Source organism: Episyrphus balteatus, chromosome 1 (genome assembly GCF_945859705.1).
Source record: "Episyrphus balteatus chromosome 1, idEpiBalt1.1, whole genome shotgun sequence".
Lineage (NCBI taxonomy): Eukaryota > Metazoa > Arthropoda > Insecta > Diptera > Syrphidae > Episyrphus > Episyrphus balteatus.
The window spans coordinates 25,941,290-25,957,647 of record NC_079134.1 but is presented as its reverse complement, the minus strand read 5'-3'; the positions used below and the strand labels follow the sequence as shown (position 1 = coordinate 25,957,647).

At 27.6% G+C, this 16,358-nt stretch overlaps 1 protein-coding gene across 2 annotated transcripts in view; it reads left to right on the top strand.

Moving 5' to 3' along the window:
- LOC129907577 (uncharacterized) overlaps positions 1 to 7,060 on the top strand; it is a 141,702-nt gene extending 134,642 nt beyond the window's left edge. The window contains exons 4-6 of one of the 2 annotated variants that reach the window (XM_055983859.1): positions 6,185 to 6,447; positions 6,574 to 6,709; positions 6,773 to 7,055. In XM_055983859.1, coding sequence (XP_055839834.1) covers positions 6,185 to 6,447; positions 6,574 to 6,709; positions 6,773 to 6,900 — 527 coding nt within the window. In that variant the 3' untranslated portion in view covers positions 6,901 to 7,055. Of the gene's footprint in view, positions 1 to 6,184; positions 6,448 to 6,573 lie in introns of both variants that reach the window. The other variant, XM_055983858.1, reaches the window with a different exon arrangement.
- Positions 7,061 to 16,358: the final 9,298 nt, after the last annotated feature.

The following is a 16,358-nucleotide window of genomic DNA, read 5'->3' as shown; positions in this document are numbered from 1 at the left end:
GCAGTTTTCGTTGACGATCACACGACGTGACACTCTTGGGACAGATTGTGACGTCATTTTTACGTCAGAGAGTGAACGCGTTGACCCATTTCGTTGACCGTGTAATCATAGCTATAGTTTGAAATGTTGTAATGTCTAAATAGCCCAGGGTCGATAATTTTTGAAACCAAAAAAAATCATAGTAGGATGAAACCCATTGGAAAAGAAGGTGAATATGATAAAAATGAAGTTAAAAATAAATTACGGGCGAGCCGAAGTGGTAGGGTTCAGTTTTTAATGGTAAAAATTGGTATATCTCGATTTCCGGCAAAACTACAAGTCATATGAAAAAAAATGTATGGCAAGGTCGTAGGTTATAAAAAGATCTACAACTTAAGTAATTTTTATCTTTTTCAAAAAAAATGTTTTTTTTTAACGAAATTTGGTGAAAACTTACCTTATTATGTCCCAAATACACTGTAATTTTTTTGATTTCAAATATTAATTTGTTTACCTTATTTTGACTTAATACCAAAAAAACACCCTAATTTCCAATCAAAAATTCACGTGTAAAAATATCAGCTTTTTTCAAAAAATCGGTGGGAATTTTGTTCGTTAAAATCTCTACTTTCCAATAGTGTAATCGAAAATTTACATTAGTATACCATAGTACATGTTCTCGGTAAATGCAAAAAATGAAAAAAGCTAAAATTCCAATTTTTTTATCATTATTTACAATTTTGGCCTATTTATTAAAATTTACACTTAAATTACTCAAAAACCATAACATTAATCAATGTAACATAAAATCTTACGGTTTTTACATAAATATAATAAGAGGAAAAAAAAACTTATAACTTGATGTAGAAAGCCGTTGCTATTGGTTCACCAACCCAGGTTTAAAATCTTTATAGTTACCAAATTTAAAGCAAGCAACTCCTCTGGTTTGTACGAGAAATAGGCATACACACATACAAACTTTTTTTTGCGTCGACAAACTAATGAAGCGATTCACTTCAAACATCGTAGTTTTTGATGATTTCCTAGTAGTCTATTGAATAGACCCTTTTAAATTCAACAATTTTTTTTATTTTAATACGATTTCTAGCCATAAAAGTAGGCTACAGGCAAAATTGTTACTAAATCCATTGGTACACTTCTAAGACAACGGCAATACTGGTAAGATTTTTGTTTCTTTGATTTAACTCGAAAACCAAGCCTAACATTAAAATGGTTTGTAGACACTTTTTACAGAAAATTCAATTTTCTATCAAATTAAGGTGTTAAATTAATTTTAAAAATTAGTTTTGAAATTAAAAAATGTTAAGAACTGATGATTTGAATTATTCTTTACTAAATCTCTTGCAATTTGGTTTCTGAACCTGGTAAGTCCACTTCATCAAAAAGTGCTTCTAGGAAAAAAATTGTGTAGTGTAAAATAATCTACAAACTTTACATATCATACAAGTTTTCAAAAAGATTCATCTTTTAAGAGCGCACGAAAAACCTTTGTTTTTGGCATTAAACCTTGAAAACATTTTTGTTTCATAAATTTTGGATTGTTAAAGAAACTCTGTATAATCATATAATTAAACGGCGAGCATAGTTTTTGTGGTACAAATTACCGGGCCCCAAAAAACCGAAGGGGCATAAATTATACACGGAACGAAAGAGAATGACGCGTAGATGTGCAGAATCACATTTTTTTTTACTTTTTATTAACCGAAATAACGAAATTAAACAAATTAAAATTCGATACAAAATAAAAAAAAAAACAAAAACAACTGGAATTCTATTGGAAAATTTCCAATCGACTGGAATGAAATGTCATTCATGACTGAATGAATGAATGAAAGCATTCAGCTTAAATCAAAAAACATTAAGGTGGGTTCACATTGGTGCGTTGTTTTAAGATCGCACGTAAACTATGGTTAACTTTCATTGTTTTAGTTATCTAAGTTTAGAAAGTAAGATGTTTGTTTTATTACCATGAATTTTTTTGTTAAAATCGAATTCTATTAAAATCAAGTCTATTACTTTTGTAAACACTTTTGATACCAATGAAATCTATTTTCGTCCTTTTCTCTCTTGAAAGAACATAAGAATTTGTCAGCAATTACATGAAGCCTCAAGAGGCTCGACTCTTTTTAAACATAATGAGTGCAAAAGAGAAAAAAGATGAAAGAAAAAATTATCCGACCGGAGAGTCGTGGGTCGTGAGTCCGAGACTCTTTTTTGACGTTTCTTTTTCCACTTTTTCTTTTTTCAACATTCCCTCACATTTCTTTTTGCTTCTTGGTGCAATACAACAACAACAAATTTTAATTCAAAAGATAAATGTCAAATTTGAGTCCTTGACTCAAGAGGCATCGTGTAATAGTACGCGCCTCACAGAATGATTACACACCCGACAAACAATTTTGGTTCTATAAAGCTTTACAGATGCAATTGTTGCTTCTTTAAAGCATTGTAGAATCAAAATTGTTACTATGGCAGCCACACAAAAAAATATAAAAGTTCTGGCCTGGGATTGCGACTAAATTTTTCATATAGTTTTTCAGTTTTTAGGTCGTTGAAACCGAATCCGAATTCCGTTTTGCTCCATCACGTCAGGTTTTCGAGATAACCTCATAAAATGTCACGAAAACAAAAATATGTGCGAATATGTTAATCATATAGTTTTTGGATCACTGAATCCAGATTCGAAGTCAATTTCGCCCTATTACGTCAGGTTTCTGGGATAACCTCAAAAAAATGTCAAAACCAAAAAAACAAAAGTTTTTACCTGGGGTTGCGACTAAATTTTTCGTATAGTTTTTGGGTCGCTGAAACCGAATCCAAAGTCTATTTTGGCGTATCACGTCAGGTTTTTGAAATATCCTCAAAAAATGTCTAAACTCAAAAAAAAGTTCTTATCTGACATTTTTTGAGGATATCTCAAAAACCTGACATGATACGGAAAAATAGAGTTCGAATTCGGTTAAAGCAACCCAAAAACTATATGAAAAACTTAGACGCAACCCCAAATAAGAAATTTAGTTTTTTTGGTTTTGACATTTTTTGAGGATATCTCAGAAACCTGACGTGATAGGGCAAAATTGACTTCGAATCTGGATTCAGTGATCTAAAAACTATATGATTTACATATTCGCATATCCAGATCAGAGAAAAAATTTTTTTGTTTTCGTGACATTTTTTTAGGTTATCTCGAAAACCTGACGTGATGGGACAAAACGGACTCCAGATTCGGTTTCAGCGACCCAAAAACTATATGAAAAACTTAAACGCAACCCCAGGTCAGAACTTTTTTTTTTTTTTTTGTGGGTGTGTTATCAAAAGAAATTTCGAAAAAAGAGTCAAGCCTCTTGAGGCTTCATGTAATAGCTGACTTTGACAGTTCCTTTACCATTTTACCAAGTTTTCACTTTTAGACGTTTACATTTTTGCATAAAAGGCACTAATATTTTATCGCCGCATGGCAAAGCGTTTTTCTTATGAGGTTCAGGGAAAACTAACAAAAACGTCTTTTTTGTTCCTTATCTACAATAACCTAAAAAGTGAAAAAAAAGGGAAATTTACAAAATTAAATTTTTTTTATTTCTTTCTAGCGCTATTTGTTTTTCTTTATTAAAGCAAAAAATAAGCTTTTTGCATCATTATTTTTGATTTTAAGGTAAGAAAAACTGTCAAAAAATGAATTTGAAAATTTTGTAAAAAAGAGTTAAGGTATAACTACAACGGCCACTTTTTGCAAAAAGTCAAAAAGTGAACATTTTCAAACTCATTTTGTGACAGTTTTTCCCATCACAAAATTAAAAATATTGATGCCGAAAGCTTATTTTTTGGTTTAAAAAAACAATTTTTGTAGTTTTTTCTAAAAAAAAAAATAGCGCTAGAAAGAAATAAAAATTTTTTAATTTTGTAAATTTCCCACTTTTTCACTTTTTAGGCCATTGTAGTTATGCCTTTAACAAATTGTTATTATACAAAAAAAATATGGTTTTCGCATTTTTTGTTTTAATTTTCTAGCCCGAAGAACCATACAAAAATGCGTTTGAAAATTGTCACTTTTGTACTTTTTCACTTTTTGAGCCAATGTAGCCACTTAATGCAAAAAGTCAATAAGTCAACATTTTCAAACTCATTTTGTGATAGTTTTTTCGACCAAAAAATTAAAAATAATGATGCAGAAAGCTTATTTTTTGGTTTGAAAAACAATTTTTGTAGTTTTTTCCAAAAACAAATGGAGCTTGAAAAGAAATAAATTTTTTTTACTTTTGTAAATTTCCCACTTTTTCACTTTTTAGGTCATTGTAGTTAAGCCTCAAGGCTTTAAAAGTATAACTACAACGGCAACTTTTGCAAAAAGTCAAAAAGTGATAGATTCAAACTCATTTTATGACAAAATAAAAAATAATGATGCAAAAGTAGTTTTTTCCAAAAATTAAAAAAAAAAAACAAATATTGCTAGAAAGAAATAAAAAAAAAAAATTAATTTTGTAAATTTCCCACTTTTTCACTTTTTAGGTCATTGTAGTTATGGTTTTAACATAAAAAAAACGTTGTTGTGCGACGCAGTTGTCGTGGTAATGCCTTAAGAATTGATTTGTTTGATTAAAAAATGTCGCTTCTCACCACATAGTACCACGGATTACCTTTTTACTACTGTATATTATGAAGATCTACACCTGAACGCACCTTTAATAAATGTGAACATATCTTTAATCATTATTAAGTGTCTGAACGCATTCATTAAAATTTTCCTGGAAGATTTGACATTTCTCAAACGTCAAGCTGAAAGTTTTCTTCGTATTGTTAGTTTGAGAACACCAACTTCAAATGAAGAGTAAATTCTAATTGAATATCGTTTTTTTATTGCGGAAAAATATAAAATAAATAAAAAAAAACCATTTGCGATCAAAATATATTTTTTCCTGGCATAGTTATTGTGAAAAAGTCAAATTACTGTGACTTTTCTTCCCGTGATTGTCTTCAGGATATTTTGTCTCTGTAAAACGACAGAATGCGGCCAAAATAATTAACTTTCTACTTCATCTTCACTCAGATCTTAATAATATCTGCAATTTCCTATTGATTTTGATTTAATTGAATTTATATTACCGAAGAAAATAAACAAAATTATTGATCAAAGGAATCTCTGGTTTTATTTTGCAGAAGTTGTTTTGATTTCAGATTGACGTACGTGTTAAAATTGTTGTCAAAGGACACATACACAATCGCAAAAAGAACTCGGTCTGTTTTCATGTTCCTACAAGCTAAATGAAAAAAAAAAAATGGTGTGAATGACAAATTTGAGTGAAGTTGGTGGAGGTTGAATGATTGACGGATGGAATTTGAACGAATGGAACATGAAACAGGTTGAATTGAATTGAAATGCAAGGTTCAAACACAATGCCCTTAAGGAGATTACACTTTGCATTTTCTTTTTCGATACTTTTTTTACGTAGTTGAGCGTAGTTAAAACGTAGTTCAACAATATCTAAATCAGGCTTAAAATATATCAAAAAGTAGGTATATTATATATTCCTGTGTAAAAAGTGTAGTTAATCGTAAGAAAACAACAACAAATACTATAAAAAATAAAGAAACTATTTTGGTATTATTGTGTTCAAAATTGTTGCAAATTTTTTTTTTTTTTTTTTTTGCAATTGTTGCAAATAAAAAAAAAATAAAGAAATTGGCACTCGAATTTCGAGGGCTGGGTCGGCTAGTTCATTTTAAATTACGTATTTATAAAACGCCCAAGGATTTCTAACCTTGAACACTTTTTGAAAAGTCTTGGTGTCCCGAGTTGAGCTATCCTGAGTCAGGTTGCCTAAAATTAGTTGTTCAAAAATGAGTTAACTCGAGGCAGATTATTACGATATTAATTCGTGATCGCTTGCTAACCAATAAGAAGTATCTAAGGGATGAAAAGGTGCATTTCACATTATTTTATATCGCTTTAAGCTTTGTTCAAATTAAATATACCAACTCTTATCTCTTGAAGTCTTGAAACAAGGTCCTAACCCAGGTTGTTTCTAGTAAAATTAAATTTAAAATAAAAAAAATTGGGTCATAATTGTCTACGATATTTTAGTAGCCATCATGTAACTGATTCAACTCTTTAAAATACCCATTTACCTACTAAATTAAAACGTTCGGTGAATTTATTTATTCATTTTGTTATATGTTTGTAATACAGATCTTCCTGACAAAGGCCCAGTCATGACAGGCGGTCGACCACGATATCAAATTGGCGATTGGGTGAGAATAAATTGCACATCAGGACGTTCGAGGCCATCGGTACAATTGACATGGTTTGTCAATGGTGAACAAGCCGAACCATCAATGGTTCGGGGCTATGAAAAAATTGTTTCCGGACGCGAAGCACTGGAAACCTCAATACTTGGATTGCAATTTCGAGTAGAACAACATCATTTTCGAAATGGTGATATGAAATTGAAGGTGTGTGTTTATTTAAGTGTGAATTTAATAAAACAAAAAATATTTATTACTTTTATTTTCAAATGAATTGCTTCTATTTCAAAAAAAAAAAAACATTAATTTGTCTTAAATTTATTTAAATTTCAGTGTGTGGCCCGTTTATCAACAATCTACTGGCGCAGCAATGAAGAATCCGTCGAAGGTGATCGCCCCCAAAAAGCCCCCGTACTCGAGTCACGTGAAACAGTCTATGCTAGTAATTCGAGAGCCGATCCAGTCCAAGGTATGTCATTCCGGGAATTATTTGTTACAAAACTTTTATCGTTTTTCATTCAACCAAATGCAGCCAGTAGTACGGACCTCAAATGCTTGCCAAGTGTAGTTATCACACTCACGTTAATATCATGTGCGCTTAGCTTAACACCATATCAACGAATTCATATATCCTTTACAACAACGTTATCTAAAAGATAGCTTCATTAAATTTCATAAAAAAAAAAAACTAAAATATTAAATTAAAATATAGATTCTATAGGTATTTTTTAAAAATAAGGAAATAAATTACACACTCAAAACTTTTAAGTTTATTCCTAAAATTTTCTCAAATTAAATATAAGTGTAATTTTTTTAAAGATTTATTTTTATTTTTTAATAAATTAAAATTCTGTAAAATAAAAAAAAAAATAAATAAACAAATTTTGGCAAACGATCAAGTAAAAAAAAAAAGTTAAGGCAATCTTATTGCTAAATGATACCAAAAATGCATTTGTAAAATTAAAATTAAAAAAATATATAAATATCTATATATTCTATATAAAAAAAAAAAAATGTGAAAAATTTTAGCTTATAATGAAAAAATAGAATTTATTGTAAAATAGTGTTAGAATTTTAAGCTTAAGATCTTGTACATTGTTATATTATTTTTTTTATGTTTTAAATGCACATTTACAATTAGATAAATATTTTATAAATTGCAAAATTATATTTTATATTTTATTAATTATCCTGGATTTTAAAAAAATAAAAAAAAAGAAAGATATCAATCAAACTCTCATAGCTTGTCTTTAACAAAATAACAAAATCCAGGAAAGTTGATTTATCTTTTGTACAAAATTCAAGCTTATTATTATTAAATTAAAATTAAAAAAAAAAAAACATTTTTAAGCTCTCTATCATTGTCCTGTTGTATAAATGTAAAAAGTGAAAATACTCGATATAGTTTTGGATTTAAGTATTAAATTTAACTAAATTTCTGTCAAAATAAACAAAAAAGAAAATAAATAAATAATATTAAAAAAAAAAAAAATAATAATAGACTTGATCTCTTATCATAAAAAATCCATAAAAGTAGTTAGAATTAAACTAAAAAAAAATATTTAAAAAATAATTCTAAGATAATAATACAACAACTTTAAACAAAATTCGGTATCATCCCTATTTTCTTAATTATTTTGTATTTTAATCATTATTTTTCTTATAAAAACAATAATTTATGGCACAAGCAGAGTAGCATGCAAACAAGGTCTTTTTTCTGCCCACTTATAAATTTTTTTAAATTTATTTCCTTAACTTTTTTTTATATTTAAAGCAAGAACCTAATAATAGTGGAGTAACTAAAGCTCAAAAATTGGCAATATTAGGGAACCCATCCGAACAGCTTAGATTTTGATGATCTTTTTTTTCAAACGTCGGTAATTAAAAATACTTTAAAGTCCATAGATTAAAAATTGCCGGTGTTGCCGTTTTGATTTTTTAAATTTAATTGAAGATTTTTGTGAACAAAAACAAATTTTTTTCAAAAATTTTTCTTAAATTTCATAAATTAATTGATGCCAAAAGATTGTCTAGGAAATCCAAGGAAAAAAAAATATATGGGAGTGAGGGACAATCTTCCATAGTTCAAGCGATAGATGCAATTTTCTTATTAATTGACTTCAAACACAACAAAAAAATATTTGAACACAACGGCAACACCTACAATATTCACATAAACATTTTTTAAAAGCTAGAAGCTTAGTCATACATATATGTAAAATTAAAATTAAGTTAATTGAATGAACGGCTTTTGAAAGAATGGTAATTGAACTCAGATTTTTGAAAAAAAAAAAAAATTATTGAAAAAATTTTAACATGTCGTTTTTTAAACTTGGTCGTAATATAAAATGCATTTATTTTCAAATTTTTTTGGCCGCATTTATTATGATTTCAAATTATAAAAGGAAATGTCAATATGTATTACGGTTTATGAAAAAAATTAAAAAGTATTTCATTTTCGAAGAACTTTTTTTAATAAAAGTTTTGAAAAAAAATGTAACTTATTTTTTTTTTAAAGTTCAACATCTAAACATAAAATTATTTTTTATTCATTAAATAACCCTTACTGTTGAAAGTTAAATAGCAAAAATTTAAAGTTCCTATTTACCACAGTGTTTGAGAAAATTAATTATTTCAATGCAAAAATTCAGTTTTAATAAAAAAAAACCATTGAAATTGAAGTAATTTTTCATTATTTTTTCAAAAGTGTGATATATTTTACCTTTTTTGCTTCGAAATTCAACTGATAATATTGGCTTTTGGCTTTTTAAGACTGTATTTTAAAATATTGTAGGTGTTGCCGTTGTTTTCAAAATATTTTTTTTTGTGTTTGAGGTCAAAATGTTAGAAAATTGCATTTATCGCTTAAACGATGGAAGATTGTCCCTTACTGCCTTTAATATATTTTCCTTAAATTACCTAGAGAATCTTTTGCTATCATTTGTTTTATGAAATTTAAGTAAAAAAAATGGTTTAGTTAAAAAAAAAATTAATTTTAATTTTAAAAAACAATACGGCAACACCCGCAATTTTTAATCTATAGACTTTAAAGTATTTTTAATTACCTACGTTTGAAAAAAAAAAAAATCGTCAAAATCAGAGCTGTTCGGCCGGGTTAACTAATAATTTGCTTTAGTTACTCTATACTATAAGCAACAGCCCATTATCTTGATTAACAAACACTTTTTACAAAAGCTTACAATTTCATCTACTCTAAGCTTAAAGACCAGAAAGAATAATATTTTGTATGTGGCAGGAATAATTTTTGTTTTTGTTCAACTTAATTTTTTTGTTTTTGTTCAAAATTATTAAAACCGAGATGAATGTATTCCTTTGATACAGGAATAACTTTTTTCTTAGTTTCTGTAAGACAATCTTAAAATTTTTTAAACATATCTCAAAATCCACTTAATTTTTTCGTTACACTAAAACAAACTAAACAGAAGTTCCATAAACAAATCACTTTAACTTTTTAACAATTTTTTAAACGTAATCTGTTTTTAAAACCATTTTTATTGTAACGGAATTTAAAAAATGGATTTTAAGGTTTCATGTTTTGAGATCATACGTGATCATATGAATTGGATAACTAGTTTATTCAACTTAAATTCTCTTTTATTTTAAAGTTCTCTGCTAAAATAATCTTTTTGTCTTCAAACAAAGGAAGGTTTTGAAATCTGGAATAAATTTCCCACAAAAATCATTAATGGTCATAAATTCAAACAAATTCAAAATTCTGTAAGGTGAAGCGGGGAAAGAATTAACAGGGGTAAAAAGTAACAGCTAATAAAACCATGTTCCTTTTTTTTTTTTTTTGTAAAAACTTTGGTCTAAATATAACGCTTGTTCACTTATTTACCCCCTTCATTTGGAAAACAATATGTGCAATTATTGATTCATTATTTGCTGTGCAAAGTTTTTCTATTGTTTGAAAGATAAAAATTTTCACAAAGATCCTGTTCAAAATCAAATAAGAACAACTAACAACTCGGAATATAATAAACACCATTGAATCCGTTTACATTTAAATCAAGATTGAAGAAAAATGTGCGGAACGTGACGGTACTTTTGTTGATTTTTCTTAAATGAATTCCCAGTTATTAAACAGGAATATTAAAAATTATATCCAAATTGTTGAAACCGATTTTGACGCAGAGAACCGTAATAAGCTAAAAGACTACTTAAACATCCTCAAGCTATTGTTAACTAGTCTTGCGTTTAAAATGGATGGTTACTGGTTAGTTAAAAAAAAGTGACCAAATGTTAGTATCTACTAGTTTTTAACAAGACAGGTTGTAATAATTTTTAATCTCATTTCCTTGATAGCATTTCCAAATGAATTCATGAAATGTCAATGCAAGAAATTAAACAAAGGTTAACAAATTCCAGCTAAAAAGACGAATGAACTGTCTCAGATGAAAATGAAATTTTTGTATTATTATTTAACTCTTCAAGGTTTCAATTCAATTTGATCATTTAAAGAATTTAATTTCGAAAATTCTGGAATATTAATTCAAAATAACAGATTTCTTGGTAATAAGTTTGAAGCACAATTCAAAATGGTATATAAACCTTGAAAGAGTAACTGAAACCTTTATAGTCTTCACGATAAAAAAAAAATAAATCAAAAAGAAACTCAATGATTTTTATCTAAACAAAAAAAAATAAAAATAAAAATAAAAAGAAGACAAAATCGATGCAAACAAAAAAAGGGAGAGGATACAACATCCTTTTTCTCGACTGGCAACCATGATTATTTATTTTTTTCCCCTTACAATATTTTTTTTTCTTTTTTATGTGTTTTTGACCTCTCCTCCTATTGTGTTCGTTTGGTATTACATTATGACATTTTATATTATTTTCCTAATCCTCCAAGGATCGTGGTTTTATTTACATGTTTGCTATCAAATATGCCAAAGGATATTCCTTTGAAATAAAATAAAAGCAAAAGCATTTTATTTATTTTTTTTTAACGAATATCTAATATTTTTTCTTCTTTAGAAATTTAAATAAAAACAAAATTGGTTATGAAAATTGATACCATTGTTGAAGTCTAAAAAAATGAATTAAATAAAAATTCACCTACAATCAAATATTCAATCTCTTTTGTTCATTTTTCATTTTAAAAATTTCTATCTTGTTGCTTGTTTTATATGATTTTTTATTTTTTTATTATTTTTGAAATAAATTTCAGCACAAAAATCATATCATTTTTTAATTCTTAGAAAAAATATGCACTGCGTGTTCATTGCTTCCATTAAATTAAGAAACTTTTCAAAATCAAAATAAATTCAATTTCAGTTAACATTTTGTATAAATTAGATAAAACATATATAGTTTTTAATAGGTTTTTTCATATCGTTTTAGAATTAATTGAAATAAAAATTGTATAAAGTGACTTTAAATTGAAAAAGAAAAATAAAATATAAAAAGTTTTTTAGTTAAAAATACATTTAAACAAGAGTATAAATATAACAGAAAAACTATAATAATATTTTTTTTATAAATTTATTTTGTATATGAAAAATTGTAAAACTAAATTAAATAAAATATAAAACTTAATTTTAAACAAAAATTCCACTGTAAATAATAATTTAAAAAAAAATTTAAAGTAATTTCATAAGAATCTAATATTATTGAAAATAAAAATCTAGATGTTTAAGAAATGTTAAATTTACAACAACAAAAATATAAGTGAATCTTTAAAAGAAAATAATAACAAATTGAAAATAAAAAGTAAATTAATATAAAATATAAAGAAAAGAAAAATTATATGCCATATACTTATAAATAAGAAATAAAATAAAATGTTTAATTGATGAATATAATACATATATTTTGGTGAAGTATTTTTATTTTTCAAAAACAATTGACAAAAAAGAAAACATAACAAAAAAAAAGGTAAGAGAGTATGATTAATTTTAAGCAATTAGTTAATTTTTAATTAACTAGTCGTTTTTTTTTCAATTTTAAAACATCTTTTTGCAAAAAAATTTTCTCCGCGTGTACATTTTTTTGGAATGTCTACTAAAAGTTGTGACATTTAATTATTTATTAATGAAATTTGTATAACAGAAACTAATTCTCAACAAATCAATGCATGGCTTATAAGTTTTGATGGAGTTCAATTTCAATGTTATTTATAATATTTCAACTTGATTTTGCAAGGATTAAAAAAAAAAAAACAAAAAAAATTAATAAGAAAAGAAAAATGTTTTCATATTCAAGCTTTAAGAAGAAATTGGACCAATCGCATCGTATCACTTTTTTCTATAAAATGTTGTAACATAACAATGACACACATACACCACAGTGACCCCATACAATTACATAAAAATGTATGAAATGAAAGCAGATACATGAACCAACTTATCGAAATAGATTAAATTAATTCTATTTTATTATGACAACAGCGCCAAACCAGTTATATCAGAAAAAAATTTGAAAAATTATAAATATAAGCAATATGTATTGTAGGTATATGGCTAATGGGTAAATCAAAGAATGTTGGTTGTGGTTGGTGGAAAAAGATGGGGTGGGATTAAAATAAGGAGTTTTGTTTTTGCTAGATATATGGGGAAGAAGTAGATTTCACTAAAAAAAAAGTAAAGTTAAACCTTTTTTGCAACTGGATTTTGAAACGCGAAAATATCGTCGGTGGAAAGCAAAATTGTTCTAATTCACAAAAAGCAAATTTTACAGCGGACAATTTTTAAGTTTCAAATAGATTGAAAGCGATATTTTTTTGCTCGTCGGTAATTCAAGTAGTGTTTTTCACAAAGCTTGTTCTTTCCTTTTGAAGAAACCATACCAACTTACTTCGTTAGTAAATACATTCTATTTTTAAAAACTAAAAACCCAAAATTGAACATAGAAGAAATCCTATACAAGTACGCACTTTTTTTAAATAAAAAATAGACCTAGAACAAAATATGATGGGACTTAGAACAATCAAGAATACTCGGGTCTCATTTTCAGAAGGCTTTAACCTGTTTTTATTGTTCTATTTCACATTAAATTATTATTATCTGCAGATTTTCAAATTCGGAAAGAGCATCCTCAAATTAGTAAAACTGCATAATTATCTCATTTTCGGTAAAAAGTGGATTTAGAACAATTTTGCTTTACACCGACGATATACATAATGTAAATCAAAGCAAGAAAAAAGAATCCTTGAATACTCTCATGTCCAATTTCATAAACAAACACTAAAAGCACTTATATCAAAAATTTTATCAGGCCCTTAAATCTTTTTGGTTTCACCAATCTTCAAAACGGAAATTTTTGTTGTGTGTGAGAAAATAGAGTAAGCATTATGTTATGAAAATATGACAAGAAATGCAAAAAAAAAAACAAAACAAAAAAATTTAACAAAGTGTTTATTTTTTAATTTCTTTATTAATAACACAGCCGCACAAAAAAAAATTCTGACCTGGGGTTGCGACAAAATTTTTCATATAGTTTTTGGGTCGCTGAAACCGAATCCGAAGTCAGTTCAGCCCCATCGCACGTCAGGTTTTCGAGATAACCTCAAAAAATGCCACGATCTCTGAACTAGATGTGCGAATATGTTAATAATAGGTCTGTTTGGGTACTGCCTAAAACAGAAATATTTCTACTTTTGACAAAAATAATATACAAAACTACACCATTCGAGAGTACCCAAATAGGAATTGGGCTAAAATGTGGAAAAAAGTAGAAACATTTCTGTTTTAGGTAGTAGCCAAACAGACCTAATATAGTTTTTGGGTCACTGATTCGAAGTCAATTTTGCCCTATCACGTCAGGTTTCTGAGATGCCAAAAAAACAAAAGTTCTTATCTGGGGGTGTGAATATGTTAGTCGTATGTTTTTTGGGTCGCTAAAACCGAATCACGTCAGGTTTTTGAGATATCCTCAAAAAATGTAAAATAAGAACTTTTTTTTGTTGAGTTTAGACATTGTTTGAGGAGCAAGCTTGAAACCACAAAAGAATTTAAATGCCTATGAGTAATAACACCGGCACACAAAAAAAAGTGTCATGTGCCAGGAACCAGACCTATCTTTCATTATTTTTTTGGGCATGCTGAATCCGAATTTTAAGTTCATTTGGCCCTGTAATCCTCCAGTTTTGAGTAAAGTGCAAAAAACTAAAAAAAAGGAAGTTTTTTTTACCTTTTTTTGGGTCTTTTTTACATTTTTCTCAAAACTGGAGGGTGATCGGGCAAAACGGATTTGAAATTCAGATTCAGCGGGTCCAAAAACATATAGAAAGATAGGTCTGGTTCCTGGTACATGAAATTTTTTTTTTTTTGTGTGCCGGTGCAATTAACCTAGGTAATGGTATCAAAGTACCATTTGAAAGTGAAATTATTATTGCCATCAAGTTGTGGTCAAATTCCCTGAGAGTTTCGTGTTTTTGAAAAAAATGTCAAATTCCCTGAGAGTTTCGTGTTTTTGAAAAAAAGGAAAGCAACTTTTAGCAACATGGGGCAATATTTAGCGGTCGGTAAAATATTGTCCAGGATCCTGTTAGCTTAGTTTCTGTAAGTTGTCTAATATTCTGATACACATTGTATATGAACTCAGATTCCTCAGCTTCCGTTTCCTACAAGACTACCCGTGATGTATTCACTTTCACCAATAAAAAACAAAAATTGTAAACAGTATTATATAAAATTATAATTCCAAAAAAGTGAAACAAAATAAAATAAATCTCGACTGAAAAGGTAAAGTATCTTAAGTCGAGTTAAGATGTTTAGCGTTTTTTTTTGTTGAACCTTAGTGCCATCCTAATGGCCTACAATTCTGACTCATCGGCATCTTTCTATCTCACCCCTTTGCTTTTTTATGCAAAAAAAAATTTCATCCTATGTTCAAAAAACACATATTAAAAACCTTAAGCAGATTTAAGATTATATTGGGTTAAAGCTTTTTTTTATTATTGTGAAATTTTAAACTATCTTATGTTGATTTTGGAAATTCATATAAAATATAATTTATAGAAAAGCCAAACTATCTTAAGTCATATTTTTCCTTGTAACGGGAAAAATATTAAAAATATCTTTTTGAAATAAATTTAATAAAAAAGATCATAAAATTTGACATCTAAATTTTGTATACAATTAAATCTACACTTGAAAGAATTTTTGGGAGGCAGCTTTGAAGTGTGTTTTTGCTCTCCTGAAAAATCATCAAAATTAACATTAGATACTTTACCTTTTCAGTCGAGAAATATCAATAATATCAAATTAAATGTAGAATTTGTTTAATACATATATTTTAAAAGTATATTGTTTAACGGTCACTGTGGCGTATGTGGAACATTTTATTTTTATAGAAAAAAAATATTGGTATATCGCTGATTTAATAATGAAACCCAGATTTCACTTTTTCCACTTCAAAACAAAAATGTTTATATTTCAGAATCCTTTATTTTAACTGAAGTATTTAAATTTTTCTTTCGATGCTGTAAGCTATCTCCATAAAAATACTTAACCAAACTACACCTTAAATTTATTTCTCATAAAAAAAACATTAAACCCGATAAGCTTAGTGGTTTAAAAAATATCTCCATGGGATTTAAAAAAAAAAGTTCCATAACATAAAACTGTCTCAACCCAAAATTTTGCTAAAATAATGGCAATTGAAAAACTATTTTCTTATTACCTCTTAATGCCTTTTTCCACCGCATTAAATATTTAAGTGATTTTACAAAAAAATAGAAAAAGTTCCCCAAAACAAAAAACCAAGTCTACTACAGTCAAATGGGGCTTCGAAAAAAAATGGAAACATTTCCTTAATCTACCTGAAGTGCATAAAACGAACGTTTGTCCTTGTCATTTGAAAAAGGCACAGAAAAAGCCCAAAAAATAGGAAAGAACAGAAAAAAAAACAAAATACGAAAAAACTTTTTCCCAGAAATTATACTTAATTTGCCACTTCGCTACCTCCATCGGATTAATGCCCCTAAAGGCATTAAACTTATCCATACCTCCTCTATACCATTTGCTCTTCTCTATTACAAAAGAGAGACAAAAACTATAAAGATACTTAAAAAAACCCGAAGAAAATTGCCTCTGTGCCTCCATTTTTTTGTGACTTCTCTTTTTTTTTCTTTGTTAAAAAAATTAAGCATC